We start from the raw sequence: 14,585 nt of genomic DNA on the forward strand, positions 1-14,585 counted from the left end.
GGCCTTTGAACTTCCCCCCCTTCCAGGAACACCTTCCTGCCAGGCGTGCCTCAGCAGTTAGATCTCAGCTCAGAGGCACCTCCCTGGGACAACTACCCTGGCCACCCTGTCAAAGCAGCCACCTCCACGTGCTCTCCCTCTTGTCACCCAGTCTGTCTGCCCAGCACTTGACAGGTGAAGGGAAATCACCTGACTGCATACCATTTCCCCGCTTACTCTCATCTCCCCACTGGACTGAGAGCTTCGGAAGGATGGGGACTTGTCTGTCCCTCAAAACATACTTCTACACACTCACGTGCATACCCCAAATACACACCTCACACACTCAGACACACACGTGTGCACATTCAGGAGGCTCTCAATGCTCCTGCCCGGCTTGTGGGTGTAGGCGTTGCCCAGGGAACACTCCCCTCCTCCATGGTGCTGGGGAGAGGAAGGAAGACTCCGCTGGCTGGAGCCTTGGACCAGCTGGGAGGGTGGCCTGGCACCATAGCCCAGGATGTGAGGGTCTCCCATCTTCCTCCAGGGGCCCTGGGGCTCCTGTGGGAGCACTGGGTGGGCCTTGGAGCTGGGGGCTGTGTATGTGTGAGCGTATGTGGGATGTGTGCAGGTGTGGGTGAGCGTGAGCAGGGGAAGGTTTGAGTGTGGCTGTGACTGTATGTGAGATGTGTGAGCGTGTACGAGTGAGGCTGTGAGCCGAGGTGTGTGCGTGTGTGCAGTGTGTTGCACTGTGTGAGCATGTAAAGAGTGTGTGTGTGTGTGCACCCGTGTGTCAGTAGGTGTCTGTGCACAACTGAGAACGGGTGTGAGTGACTGAGTGTGTGAATGTGAGCCTGCGTGTACACCTGGGGCGGGAGTGGGGGGAAGGCACGCAGTCATCGAGAACATGCCCACAAGCACAAAACGAAAAGGCCAAAGCCCTCAGAATCTCCCCGCTCAGAGAACGCCTGTCCTGGTGAACGAGGAGGCTGTGTTGGGCTCAGACACCTTATTTGCCCCTCATTGCACCTCTGAAGCCTCAGTTCCCCCATCTGTAATATGGTGATGTAAAAGCACCTAGCGCAAAGGTTTTCTGTAGGGATGAAAGGAAATAAGCTGGGCGGTAGACCTGTTAATGCACGCCTAAGGGACCTCCAGCAGAAAGGAGGTGCAGGGGACCGATGACATTATTTGTGGTCACCTGCCTATACCTGTCCGTCAGTCTGTCGTACTGTGGTGGGTTGCATGTTGCTGTGATACTGGAAGCTATGCCACCAGTATTTCAGATACCAGCAGGGTCACCTGTGGTGGACAGGTTTCAGCAGAGCTTTCAAACTAAAGCAGACTAGGAAGAAAGGCCTGGTGATCTACTTCTAAAAATCAGCTAATGAAAACCCTATGGATCACAAGAGAACACTGTCCAATATGGGGCTGGAAGATGAGCCTCCTAGGTTGGAATCACTCAAAACACACAGTAACCGCAACAGTGGACTCGAGCATACTAACGTGGCACAGGACTGGGCCAACAGTTTTGTTCTGTTGTACATAGGGCACCAAGAGTCCGAGCTGACTTGGTGGCAGACAGGGCTTCGAACCAGTTCACTCATGGCCGATGAAGCAAGACCCAAACAGACCCAAATTCTTAAAATTTGGGTGATTCGGAACGATTACTGGAATGGGAAAAGTCATGGGTCGAAGCCCTGGAACGGGAGACTCAGAAGAGACGTATTGGGCCCTTGCAGGAGCCTGATGTGGGAGACTGGACTGTGGAGGGCGACACATTCAAAGCTTCGGTCGGCCGCCTTCTTTGAGCAGAGAGCAGCCATCTTTGGACTCTGCACGAAATCCAACAGGCAAGAGACTTGGTTGCTATGCAATGCATATGCTGCCCCTGTTTTCTAAGAGGGAGATTAAGTTTCTAGCACGGCTTCGACTGGTAATTTTTCCCGTTCTGGTTCAGCCAAATTTTAAAAACTCAGCTCTGTTCCAGTGTCGCTTCCTCGGCCATTACTGAACTGGGGAGAACCAGGTTGAAGTCCTCGTGGCAACTAACAAGAATATAAAGCATATCTAGGGTAAGAGCTGGACTCTTTAAGTCCCAAGAGTCTTCCTCTCCTCATCCCCACGCTACGCTGAGCCGTGGAAAAGAACTCCACCTGCCCCGCTGGGAGCCTCAGTTCTCCCATCTGAGCATTGGGGCTGCCACCCGAGCTTCGTTACAGGGCTTTGTAGACCTGGGCTTGGGGGAATGCACATCGGACAACGATGGGAACCCCGAGACCAGGCATTGGGTGCTACGGTGGGGCTCCCTGAGGTCGTGGCCCACTCGTCATAAGCCAGAAACATACTCTTCAATGGTGGCCTTAAGCCAGAACTTCGCGCGGGGCGTGACCCCGCCCCATCCTGCCCCATAACTGGCCCCGCCTACACAACCGGAAGTCACCCTGGACGGAACGTTTTCGCGGGGACGCTCAGGGGTCCTCTGCGGAGACACCGGAAAAATCGTGGCGGAAACAACGGGAGCCCTGGGCAAGGACCTGGGGTAAATGCTGAACCCACGCTCCGACGCACACCACTGGAGCGTTTATAACAGCGGGAGGGAGCGAGGTCGGACGGCCAAGGCTCCTGGCCTCCTCCTTTCTCGGGGAGTCAGCTGATTCTTCAGAAGCTCCAAGCAGAAAAGGGAGGCGACATCACAGTAAAAGGCGTCGGAGTCCCCTGTCCCTACCTCTCCACGTCCTGTGAATGTGTGACTCAGTCTACCTGTATGTAAAGTGGAGCGCTTAATCCCCGCCTCGCGGATGGGGAACCTGTGAGGCAGAACGAGAAGGTCGCGTGCTCTCGGCCGAGGCCGGCGGCCCCACCGCGGCCCGGGAGCACTCTTTCTTGCGCAGACCGTTTTCTGAGGAGATTCTTAGTTGTTTCCTGCACTTGGGAATTTAAAACGGATCCTTGGCGGCTGCTGAGAAGCGAGGTTGGGGGCGTATACGGAAGTGCCCCTACGGAAGCCGGCAGGACCGCGGGCGGCGCTTCACCATGGCGACGGCTGGGGCTCCGCGGCGCTTCTGCCGCTGCGCCTGCTTCTGCTCCGAGAACTTGTACGTGGCGCGCTACGGGCTGCACCTGCGCTTCCGGGGCAAGCAGCAGCTGCTCCGGGACTACGGCCCGGTGAGTGGCCTCTACTGTCCTTGCCGAGAAAAGGGCGCGCGGGCAGACTGGCCGAGGAGGGTACTTGGTCCCCAAAGTTGTTCGCTTTGCCCACCCACGTGCTCAAATATAACAAGGATTACTTAACCTGCCCGTGCTCAGATTTCTCGGCTCAAACTGGGGCAATAAGAGTATCTCCCTCCCGACGTTGTGGGAAAATGAACATATATGTAACGTGCTTAGCACAGACCTGGCTCGTAGTGCTGTGGCAGCGCTGTTACTAACAGCAGTTGGCAACCCTGCTCTGGGCGGAACGAGGGTCATCTCATTCATCCCCACGGGATGTTGTAACGTCGGGGCTCACTCTCATCCGCATTTTAAGGAGGGGAAACAGGCTCACGGTCACATGGTCAGTGGGAGTTTAAACCCTAATCCCTATACTCACTGGCTTTTCCGCTACCAGACCCTGCGCGACCGAGGCTGTGTCAGCCCCAAGGACTTCCAGCAGCTGTTAGCAGAGGTAACACCCCCACTCCCACCCCACACACCCAGCCCGACCCTTCCTCTTTCGATTTGTGTCAGCACTTTGAGGGTCCCCGGGTCAGGTCTGTTAGTTCCTGATCCCTAAAGGCCTCCTTATACCCTCCCCCTGCCGCCCCTGGTGGTGCGGTGGTTAATCCCTGGACTACTAACCCAAAGGTTGGCGTTGGCACCCACTCAGCAGCTCCGAGGGAGAAAAGCCCTGGCGATCTAATCCTGTAAAGATTACCCGTTCCCCCAGAACTAAAACAATTCCCAAGGCCAAGTCTTCAGACAAAGATTGGAATGGACTGTGGGACATAAAATGATACTTGTGAAGAGTACGCTTCTTAGCTCAAGTAGATACATGAGACTAAATGGGCAGCTTCTGTCCAGGGGTGAGATGAGAAGGCAGAGAGGGTCAGGAGCTGGTTGAATGGACACAGGAAATCCGGGGTGGACAGGAGGAGTGTGCTGTCACAGTATAGGGAGAGCAACTAGGGTCACATAATAATGTGTGTATAAATTTTTGTATGAGAGACTGACTTGAAATGTAAACTTTCACTTAAACTACAACAATAAAAAACAACAAAAAAAAGATTGCCCGTTGCCATCGAGTGTATTCGGACTCATAGTGACCCTACAGGTCAGAGTAGAACTGCCCCATAGGGTTTTCAAGGTTGTCTTTACAGAAGCAGACTGCCACATCTTTCTCCCAAGGAGCGGCTGGCGGGTTCCAACTGCCAACCTTTTAGTTAGAAGCCAAGTGCTGAACCACTGCGCCACCACGGGTCCTCCTGTAAAGATTACAGCCTAGGAAACCCTGTAGGGCAGTTCTGCTCTGTCACATGCGGTCTCCATGAGTTGGAATCAACTTGATGGCACCTAACTGCCACTACCCCTCCCACATTCCCCACCAGTAGCCCTCTCCTCCTCCTCCTGGGTCCTGGCACTAGAAGACAGAAAACGGGATGCTGAGTTATCCACATCAGCACATCACCTTGTTAACAGCTCTGAGGGAGAAGTGCCACCGTCACCCGCACTTTGGGAGGAACTGAGGCTCAGAGAGGGGGAGCCACTTGGCCCAGGCTTCACAGTGGGTGGAGTTGAGATTCCAACCAGGCTGCTGGGCTCCTGGACCCTTCATACTTCCCCTCACCCTTAGGATGGTGCTGGGGCTGCTGCCGTTCCTCCTGCTCCCCTGGGAGTCGGTGGCGGCAGCTTCCCAGGAGAGCCCTGTGCAGCCTCTGGGACTTGGTCAGGAGTCTGTTCTCCTCCCTGAGTGAGCCCAACTGCTTGAGGTGCATTGAGGAGCACTCAATCCCCAGGCAGGCTCAGGGGGGTGCAGCCCGAACTGGGATGGCCCCCTTCTAGAAGGAGTCTCCTTCAGCTAACAAGTTGGTACCTGAGATCAGCCCTGTGGATGCAGGAGTGGTGAGAGACTCCGTGCCGGCTCTGCTGGGCCTCGGTTTCCTTATCCGTTCAATGGCCTTGGGCGGATGGAGGCCTTGCCCAGGTGACAGGGCCCTGTGCCCCTGCAGCTTGAGCAGGAGGTGGAGCGGAGGCGGCAGCTAGGGCAGGAGTCGGCCGCCAGGAAAGCCCTCATCGCCAGCTCTTACCGCCCAGCACGGCCCGAAGTCTACGCCTCGCTGCAGGTACCAGGAAGGGAGCTTGGGTGGGCTCCTGGAAGGAGGCAGCGGCATCCAGGCCTGGGCAGCTGCCTGCCCCACAGCTGGCGCATTTTGCCCCCAGGCTGTGGCTCTGGCTCCGGAGTTCCTGGCCGCGGCTGAGTACAGTGCATCCCCGGGCGCAGACCTCAAGGGCCTTCTCCAGCGGCTAGAGACCCTGTCGGGTGAGGTGGTGCCTTAGCCCCGTGGCCCGGCAGGTCTGGGGGCGGCAGCCTGTGACATCGGGGCATGGGAGACTGGGGTACCCTCACCCACTGTCCCTGCCACCAAAAAGTCAACCACTGGGAGCCGGAAGGGCCGGTGGAGTGGAGCTCCCAGTGCAGGGGGCAGTGTGCAGGCATGCAGGCACACACGCACTGACCCCCTCCAGGAGTGGTGCAGTGATTCGTGGCAGGCACCAAACAGCAGCCTGCTCACGTGGTTTGATTGGAGAATGTAACCAACTGTAGACACAGGTGTGGGCAGGAAGAGGGATCAGAGAGGCCCTCTGCCCGCCCCCGGCGCGCCCCGCCCCGCCCCGCCCCCGGCGCGCCCCGCCGGAACTGGAAAGTTACTTAACATCTCTGTCTTGGTTTTCCCATGAGTAACTCAAAATCCAAAAAACTAAACCCATTGCCGTGGAGTCGATTCCGACTCATAGCGACCCTATAGGACAGAGTAAAACTGCTCCGTAGAGTTTCCAAGGAACTGCTGGTGGATTCTATCTGCCCATCGTTCTGTTAGCAGCCAAACAATCACTGTGCTACCAGGGCTCTGTAAGTGTAATAACACCCAAGTCTAAATATGTGCTGTGATGACTGAGTTAACACGCACAAAGGGTACGGCACAGGGCCTGTGCCCACATAAGAAGTGTTCAGCAGGTGTTTGCTATTCTTACTATTGCTGGTATTCTAGATCTGGGGGATCCTGTGGGGAGAAAGACGTTCTATGGAGGGGCTCAGGGTGCAGCAAAACACCGTCCCAGCCTGGCGTACCCCCTGCTTGCCATCCACAACCTGAGTTGTGGGGCTGAGGCTAGGCTGTGATGGGGGGCGCGTATGCCACGAATCCCTGGGTGGGCATTTATGCACACACCAAGAAATGTTTCAACTGCCCTTCTAAGCCTGGCTTCTCCCCACCGGGCACAGGAAGTAAGAGTAGCCCCTCCCAGGCCTTACTGTGTGGTGAACAGAGGCCTCAAGGGACATTTCTGAGTCTGGGGACAAACTTAGGTGGCTCATCAAGGGCAGTGGGTGCAGAGAACCTGGGCTGGCTCTGGGCCCTGCTTGGCTCCACTGCTGACCTCCGCATATCCTTGGGCTGGTCCCTTCCCCTCCCAGAGCCCTGGGACCTACATCTGAGCTCTGCTGCTGGCAGGTCAGGAGACTGGGCCGTAGGCCCCGTGGGCAAGTGTGCAGCCCAGGGATAAATAAGGGCACAGTGACAGGTCCTTGACTGCTGAGCCTAAGCCCATGCTGAACACTGCAAAAACGCTCCATCGTTTAATCATCACAACAGCCCTGAGAGGTGAGGGTCCTCACTGACCCCATTGTGCATGTGAGGAAACCGAGGCTCAGGAAATGAACAGACACACCCCAGCTCACACAGCTCAGGAGGGAACTGAAACGTAGGCCTGTCCAACCCCACACCAGGGTTCCCCATCTCCCTGCCCGTGCCCAGCCAACCAACCGTCCCTCCCCCAACAGAGGAGAAGCGGATCTACCGGGTGCCAGTGTTCACGGCGTCCTTCTGCCAGGCTCTGCTGGAGGAGCTGGAGCACTTTGAGCAGTCGGACCTGCCCAAGGGAAGGCCCAACACCATGAACAACTACGGGGTGGGTGAGGCCTGGCCGGGTGGGCCGGGGGGTCTGGGTCTGTACACTGCAGACCAGCTGTGGGAGCCTCTGTCCTTGGTGTCCCCATCTGTGAAAGGAGATAACAGCAGGATTAGTGAGAAATTGAACGACTTGACGTATGCACTCAGCACGGTCCTTAGAACGTAGTAAGGGATTCCCTGGTCACACAAAATGAAGCCCCCAGTCTCCCTGCCAACACCAGGGGCCCCTCCCCACCAGGTGCTGCTCCACGAGCTAGGTCTGGATGAGCCGCTGGTGACTCCACTGCGGGAGCGCTTCCTACAGCCGCTGATGGCCTTGCTGTATCCAGAGTATTGTGGGGGCCCGCTTGACAGCCACCGTGCCTTCGTGGTCAAGTACGCACCAGGTCAGGACCGAGAGCTAGGCTACCACTATGATAATGCCGAGCTCACCCTCAACGTGGCCCTGGGCAAGGCCTTCACAGGGGGCGCCTTGTACTTTGGGGGCCTCTTCCAGGTGAGCGGGGGTGGTCAGGGGGCAGGACCTGGGCTACTGTGAGTGCCCAGGCCTGAACCCCGCTTTCTGCAGGCCCCCGCAGCCCTGACGGAGCCGCTGGAGGTGGAGCATGTGGTGGGCCAGGGCATCCTGCACCGGGGCGGCCAGCTGCATGGGGCCCGGCCCCTGGGCACTGGTGAGCGATGGAACCTCGTCGTCTGGCTCCGGGCCTCTGCTGTGCGCAACCACCTCTGCCCCATGTGCTGCCGCAAGCCTGACCTGGTAGATGATGAGGGCTTTGGCGACGGCTTCACCCGTGAGGAGCCCACCACGGTGGATGTGTGCATGCTGACTTGAGCCTGGCTGGGCCCAGCGAGTGGGGGGTGGTGTAGCTGGTGGTGGCTCTGCCCCCTTGGGTTGGGAGGAGCGAAATAAACTCCCTGCAGCCACAGCACTTGGTTTCACAAGACAGGCAGGCCTCTGGGTCATTGATTCAGTAGATGGGCTCTTGGATGGAGAGCGTTTCCTGAGGGAGAGGAGAGAGAGTAGGGAACGGGGCTGGGCAAGGATGTGGTTTCAGTGCAGTCTGGCCTCAGCCTGACTGATCCCAAGGAGAGTTCTGGAGCATGATTCAGACCACAGTTTCCCCCTGAAGCATGGGGACCTCTTTTGTACCCCTAGTATCAGTTATTGACTATGAGAAGGGGAGGTCAGTAACCTCCCAGACATCTGTGTTCAGGGCAAGATGGTTCCCAATGGCCAAGGGACGCCTCCAGAGAAGAGTACAGCGGACCCTAAAGCTGGGATGTGTGTGTGTTCCCGTTTGTAAAGGGGATCTGGGTGGACATCAGTAGCATTTTCTAGATGGATGTTGAGCAGGGACTGCCAGGGATCAAATCCTCATTCTGCCACTTCCAGCTGTGTGACTATGGGTAAGCCACTTAACCTCTTTGTGCCTGAGTTTCTTCCTCTGGAAAGTACCTACTTTCTAGAGCTGTTGTGAGCATCAAATGAATTAACGTTTGTCAAGTACTGCAAAACAGCCTTCTGAGTTTGTTGCTGTCATTATTATTATTAATTAAGAGTTTGCAACGTGGTGGTCCCAACACTGGACGAGGCCCACAGCTGTCTGCTTGCTGAAATACTGATTTCTGGCTTCCCGGGAAAAACTAGAAGATCTGCAAACACCAGCCCACACTGCACCCATCAGCCGGAGCCTAGTCTCAGCTGCCCTGGGGTCCACTCTATCACACGGGTTCCTCCCTTATTCATCGTCATGGTCTCTCTGGCTCTTGTGGACATCTGATTGCGTGACCCCTGTGTTACAGGAGGTGGGGTGGAGACAGAGGAAGGACGAGGGAGTCCCAGTCCTGGAGCCCTCAGTCTGACGGGGTGGACAGGTCCGCAGACAATGCAGGGAGCAAAGCGGAGCGCCGTAGGGTGGCCGCCTTCCTTGGGGCAGCGGAAGACTGGGGGTGCTGAGGCTGCGCGACGAAAGCGGGTCCAGCGAGGGCAAAGACAGGTGAAAGGGCGTGAGAGCCTCCTCTCCGCGGGAAACTGCGCTAGCGGGCGCGGGCACGGCCTCGCAGCGCTGGAGGCGGGATCCTGGGTCCTCTGCTCTTCTTGGCGGGAGGTGGCCGCCCTGACTCGTTTCTTCGGCTACCTCAGAGGCGGAACCTGTAGCCTCGGAACTAAAGGTAGTAGGGTCTCACCTTCCCGCCGGACCGCCTTCCTACTGGACCGTCTTCCGGCCCAATTGCCCTGGCCGGAAACTACCTCGCCACCGCTTCCTCCCACGAAGGCGGGGTGTAGGGTTGGCTGTTCAGCCCGATGGGCGGTTGAGTTGGTAACGGAGTAGCCCCGGAGACTCTCCCCAAGGCAGTGAGGCCGCGGAAGGCGCGGGGGTGGAGGGTAGGAGCGCGCGGAAAAGAACTTGAAACACACTTCACCTCTCCCGGCTGAGGGTCGCCACCGCCTCACAGGGCGCCGAGCCAGATGCGCAGGCGCGGAGCATCCCGGTGGGGGCGGGTCCTTAAAGGGGCCGCAACGGAGGAGCGGGGAGGCGAGCCTAGAACCCGGGGTCTCCAAGGGTGGAAAGGATAGGGACCGCGCGGTTCCTGCGACCCCCGCCCCGGGGCGGTGAAGGGTCCGGGGAGGGGTGCTGGGTGCCTGGAGTAGAGCCGCCCTTGCAGCCTCAGATTAAGCACGTTCCCCCGCATTTCCAGCAGGAGGCGCTATGGCTCACGTCGGCTCTCGCAAGCGCTCGAGGAGTCGCAGCCGGTCCCGGGGGCGAGGGGCGGAAAAGAGGAGGAAGAGCAGTAAGGACGCTCCCAGGAGCTGCTCGGCCTCTAGATCCCAAGGCCGCAAGGCCAGCACCGCCTCCGGGGCCGAGGGTGAGGACCAGAAGGGCTGGAAGGGGGCTTGCAGTCACTTCACTGGCGGGAGCTGCCAGCAGCCGGGCCAGCTTCCTGGGGCTGCCTGTGGGGAAATGGCTATCAGCTGTAGTCTGGGGCACAGAGTGAAGAATGTGGGTTGAAGGGTGCCTTTAACTAGGAATGTGCAGCTGAACCTGAGGTGAGGTGTGGGTGCTGGCCGCCCACTCCTGGGCTGACAGTGACCACCTGGAGCCCAGAGAGTGCCTCTGATCCCTGCTCTGCAAAGTCCTGCCAGGCGGGTCTCAGCCCGGGTAGTCGGCCTGAGCCTGCCACAGGCCAGAGCCAGGGGATGAGGGTTTTCTTCTTCCCATCCTGGTCTTCCAGCTTCCCCTTCTCCGTGCATCACAGGGAGAAGCAAGCACAAGGCCCGGAGGAGACCACGGTCCAGCTCTTCCTCCTCCTCTTCCAGTTCTTCTAGCTCCTCTTCTTCCTCCTCGTCCTCCTCTTCCTCCAGCGATGGCCGGAAGAAGCGGCGGAAGCACAAGGACAACAAGAGGAAGAAGAAGAAAAAAAGGAAGAAGAAGCTGAAGAAGAAAGACAGGGAGAAGGCCAAGGCGCAGCAGGCTGAGGCCCTGCCCGGCCCCTCGCTGGACCAGTGGCACCGAGCAGCTGCGGAGGAAGAGGATGGCCCAGGTACCCTGCCGTCCTGGCGTGAGGGAAGGGTCCCTCTCTGCAGCCTGCCCACCCCCTCCCTGCCATCTTTCCTTCCAGTCCTGACAGATGAGCAGAAGTCCCGCATCCAAGCCATGAAGCCCATGACCAAGGAGGAGTGGGATGCCCGGCAGAGTGTCATCCGCAAGGTGGTGGACCCCGAGACGGGACGCACCAGGTGGGGATTGCTGGGTGCAGTCCAGCTCCCCGCCACTGCCTCTGGGAGTGTTGGCCCAAGATGTACAGTTTAGGAGGAGGGGCTGTGGCTGCTGCTGTTCTAAAAAAGCCCAAACCAGTCACATGTTGATGGGGCATCTCAGTCCTGCCCTTCCCACTGCCCAGGGTAAGCTGTTGGCTGGAAGAGCCTCAAGGAAGCTCTTTACAGAGCCACTGTTGGCCAGACTGATGGCAGAGACGGGCCAGGCAGAGCCTCCTCCTGCCGTCTCTGTCCCCTCTCAAGTGTGGGTGAGAGGATGGGGATGCCCAGGCTTTGCCTGCTCTAGGTGCTGGGAACTGGGGCCCTGGGGCCCCCCTGCTGCCCTGGCATTCGAGGCTCAGGGACCTCTTGCTGAGTACACCCCTGCCCCTCCCTGCCCCTCAGGCTCATTAAGGGAGACGGCGAGGTCTTGGAGGAAATTGTAACCAAAGAGCGGCACAGAGAGATCAACAAGGTTGGTATCACCATTTTGCCTGTCACCCACCTGAGCTGCACTTTTCACGTCCCTTCTCCTGCCCATGTGCTTCTTCTCCAGCAAGCCACCCGAGGGGACGGCCTGGCCTTCCAGATGCGGGCCGGGCTGCTGCCGTGAGGCCTGCTGGGTGCTGTGTGCCGTTCCTCTTGGGGGCTGGCCTCTGGCCTGGCCCAGCCTCCTCTCAGATGCAGGGGTCACTGTTCTCATTAGCACCTCCCCTATGTCTCCTGAAAGAGCTCCAGTTCTCAGATAATAAACTTGTTTGGTTGTAGACTCCCTGTTGTGTTGCTTTTTGTGCTGAAGGGGAGGGGAGTGTGCTGCTCCACTTGGAGTGGGGGGACAGACTCCAAGAGTTTTGGGTGAGCTGGGGTGCTCCCTGGTGGTGGTGAGCCGTGAGCACAGGTCAGACCGGCCACATTCATCCTGCTCATCGTTATGTCAGCCAGCCTGGTTCACACCCGGAGGCCCAGCTGATCCCCAAAGCCAGGCTGGAGTAAGACTGCTTTCCCTGCTGTTTGTGTTCCACAGGTGACAAGAGTTAAGAGCCCTGGCACTGCAGCCAGGCAGCTTGGGGGAATCCAGGCTCCACACTTACTAGCTGTGTCCCCTGTAAAACAGAGGGGCTCACAGTACTCATTCCCTTGGGTTGCTGTGAGACAGACCAGTTAATGCATGGAGACGGGCTAGAAGAGGGCCGGGTCCAGAGCAAGCCCGTTGGATGTGTGTATTGGTGTTACCGTAAGTGTGGCTGGTAACGTTTACCCTGGCAGGTCAGGCCGTGTCCGCATTCCCGCCCCTGCCCCCACCTCTATGCTCTGTGGCTGCCGCTCAGTAAAGAGACCCAGAAGGAAGCCTTCCTGCTTCTTTAATTGGTGTAACGTACAATGACACTACACAGAGCACACGCAGGCCCGATGGTGCAAGGACAGTGAGGATGGGTGGGGCGAGGCGGGACACGGCTCACACACTAACCCAAAGATACAGACAGCACAGGGACAGATGGGACGAGTGGACATCTGAAGACAAGCCAGGAGGGGGCTGGCGGGGGCCTCTGCTGAGTGGCTGCTTAGAAATCAAAGAGAAGGCAGGTGGTGGGGTCCAGGGGTGGCAGGATGGGGCTCTAACCTGGGTCTGGGGGAGGGGGTAAGGCTTCTACTCTAACAGGCGTGGGTGGGTGGCAGTCAGCAGAGGCCCGCCTCACCCTTTGGTTATGACTGGTCAGGCCTGAGCACAGTGGCTCAGGACCCAACCCTGTAAACATTTTTGGTATTTTAGAGGACTTTGCCCTCCCTCTCTTGGTTTCTGAAACAACTGGTGCTTCCTCAAGAGGATGTGCCACAAGGACTCATGAGGGAGGCGGAAAGCAGGCCTGGATACAGAAGATAATGGCGGCGGGGGTGTGCTGCCCATCTCGCCATCTATGGCTGCGGGCCGGTGGGAGAGGCCCAGGGGAATATTGCTGTTGTCCTTGGCATGGCTGTTGGGCGGGCAGGCAGGCAGGATTGGGAGCCACGTGGGGTGGCCACTGTTCTGGGGCGAGGCCAAGCCCCTGACCACCTGGCCTCCCTAGGCCAGGAGGCCTCCTGGCCTTTATTGCAGGCAGGCCCAAGACTCTCTTCCAAGTGCTTCTCCGGATAGCTGGTCACCTAGGCAGGAGGCAAGAGAGGGTGACATGGGACCGATGAGGAGGAGGCACTGGCCACAGGGGCCCCTTGAGGGGCTGTGATTGTCGGGCCGAGTTAGTTCCCGCTGGGGAGCAGAGGGGGAGTCAGATATTGCACTTTTGCTGCAACAGTACATTAAAACTTGGTCCATAAAAGCATCTTTGCTTTATACATGACGCCTGAAACAATGAGGAAAAACATCTTAAGTATGAATAAACCCTGAAGGTTCCATCCCTCCAGACATTTTTCTCTGCACAAAATAAATAGCTTTCACCCCGTGGAGACTCACTTTGTCAGAACATTTACACCCCCGCTTCGGCTGTACATATCTACACGCAGGAAAATGCTAACTCCACCTGCGCACCTCCATGGCCCAGCCCACAGTCCTGTGGCCCCTTCCCCGTTGGGGGACCGAGCCTGGCCACCCGGCAGCCAGCAAGGCTGGGCGGACGCCTGCACAGGGATGCAGGTGGACGCAGGTGCGCATGTAGAGGTGAAGCAGAGGGCGGCCGGGAGGAGGGCCGATGCTCAGGCCCAACGAGCAGAGCAGCCCAGAGCAGTGTCCTTCTCCAAGTGGAGATGTCTTGGCTGCCGCCCTCATTAAGCTAATGAAGCAAGTTGTGGCTTCTTAGATTAGGCATCAAAACGGAATTGGCATTAAAAAAACCTAAGTGTGTGCCCCCCACACCCGAGTAGAAATTCAGTGGGATTCACCGGGGTCGGGGAGGCCGGGAGCCCTGCCCGGGTGTGCCGGGTGGGGCCCGCCGGCGTGGGGACCCCCAACCGGGCCCGACTCCGTCACAGTGCTGGGTGTTCTCACGTGGAGGGGCTGCGCTCGGTACGGAAAGAGTTAAGAAAAGGAAGCAGCCAAGGTTTGCTTGTTTAAAAAAAACCTCATAGAAATCAGATCTGAGAAGTAGAAAGGCGTAGAAACGCGGGCAGGGCCGCGGCGTGGTGCCTTGGTGGACTGCGGCTCCGCACCACGAGGGCACGTGGGCACCAGCTCCGGCTCCGGGCCTCGCAGACTCGCGGGCGGGCAGGCGGGCGGCCGGACAGCAGAAACCAGGATCCCGCCTTCTGCCTGCTGCGCGCAGCCTCCCGGCTCACAGGCCTGCATCACCAACTCTGGGGTTCATGCACAACCATGCGTCTGCGCCGTGGGCGGCGCCCGGGCTCCGCGCTCCGAAGACAGTGCAAAACCAGTGAGGTGGGCCAGTTGAGTAACTCGAGGGAACAGGGAACGGCGGGATCCTGCGGCCACTACTGCCACGTGGCCCATGGTCGATGCAGGCAGGGTGAGTGTCTCTGTGGCCGAGCTGGGACCCGTCCTATCCCAGGACCTGACGCAGGGCGGCGGAGGCCTGTGGCGCGCGGGCAGTGTCCCCGCCGGCCGGGACAAGCCCCCAGGCTGCCCTCCCCAGCGACTGCCGTGTAACCCGGGCGGGCCTCCTGGCTGGGCGGCGCCTGGCCCTAGCACCATGGAGACCACGCGGCTCGCGGACGCCCTACTTGGGGCCGGC

At 58.7% G+C, this 14,585-nt stretch overlaps 3 protein-coding genes across 8 annotated transcripts in view; 2 read left to right on the forward strand and 1 right to left on the reverse strand.

The window, feature by feature from the left end:
- The first annotated feature begins 2,448 nt into the window (after positions 1 to 2,448).
- OGFOD2 (2-oxoglutarate and iron dependent oxygenase domain containing 2) lies at positions 2,449 to 8,092 on the forward strand. Its single transcript, XM_004384978.3, has 7 exons — positions 2,449 to 3,147; positions 3,590 to 3,646; positions 5,187 to 5,300; positions 5,398 to 5,497; positions 7,019 to 7,146; positions 7,387 to 7,644; positions 7,717 to 8,092. The coding sequence occupies exons 1-7, from the start codon at positions 3,016 to 3,018 to the stop codon at positions 7,978 to 7,980; spliced, it is 1,053 nt and encodes a 350-aa protein (XP_004385035.1). The 5' UTR covers positions 2,449 to 3,015; the 3' UTR covers positions 7,981 to 8,092.
- Positions 8,093 to 9,386: 1,294 nt separating this feature from the next.
- On the forward strand, positions 9,387 to 11,671 carry ARL6IP4 (ADP ribosylation factor like GTPase 6 interacting protein 4). Of its 6 annotated transcripts, none has more exons than XM_023739311.1 (6): positions 9,387 to 9,504; positions 9,849 to 10,016; positions 10,407 to 10,691; positions 10,770 to 10,887; positions 11,311 to 11,380; positions 11,462 to 11,671. In XM_023739311.1, the coding sequence occupies exons 2-6, from the start codon at positions 9,860 to 9,862 to the stop codon at positions 11,516 to 11,518; spliced, it is 687 nt and encodes a 228-aa protein (XP_023595079.1). In that variant the 5' UTR covers positions 9,387 to 9,504; positions 9,849 to 9,859; the 3' UTR covers positions 11,519 to 11,671. The 6 variants fall into 6 exon arrangements, with proteins under 6 accessions (XP_023595079.1, XP_023595081.1, XP_023595078.1 ...); XM_023739313.1 differs by having other exon boundaries at positions 9,387 to 9,469; XM_023739310.1 differs by having other exon boundaries at positions 9,397 to 9,534.
- A 2,526-nt stretch (positions 11,672 to 14,197) lies between these two features.
- Positions 14,198 to 14,585, reverse strand: part of PITPNM2 (phosphatidylinositol transfer protein membrane associated 2) — a 100,519-nt gene continuing 100,131 nt past the window's right edge. The window contains exon 27 of the mRNA XM_023739300.1: positions 14,198 to 14,570. Within this exon, the coding sequence (XP_023595068.1) occupies positions 14,198 to 14,570 (373 nt within the window). The remainder of the gene's footprint in view (positions 14,571 to 14,585) is intronic.

The sequence above is a fragment of the Trichechus manatus genome, unplaced genomic scaffold (assembly GCF_000243295.1).
Source record: "Trichechus manatus latirostris isolate Lorelei unplaced genomic scaffold, TriManLat1.0 scaffold00131, whole genome shotgun sequence".
In the NCBI taxonomy this organism is placed as follows: domain Eukaryota; kingdom Metazoa; phylum Chordata; class Mammalia; order Sirenia; family Trichechidae; genus Trichechus; species Trichechus manatus.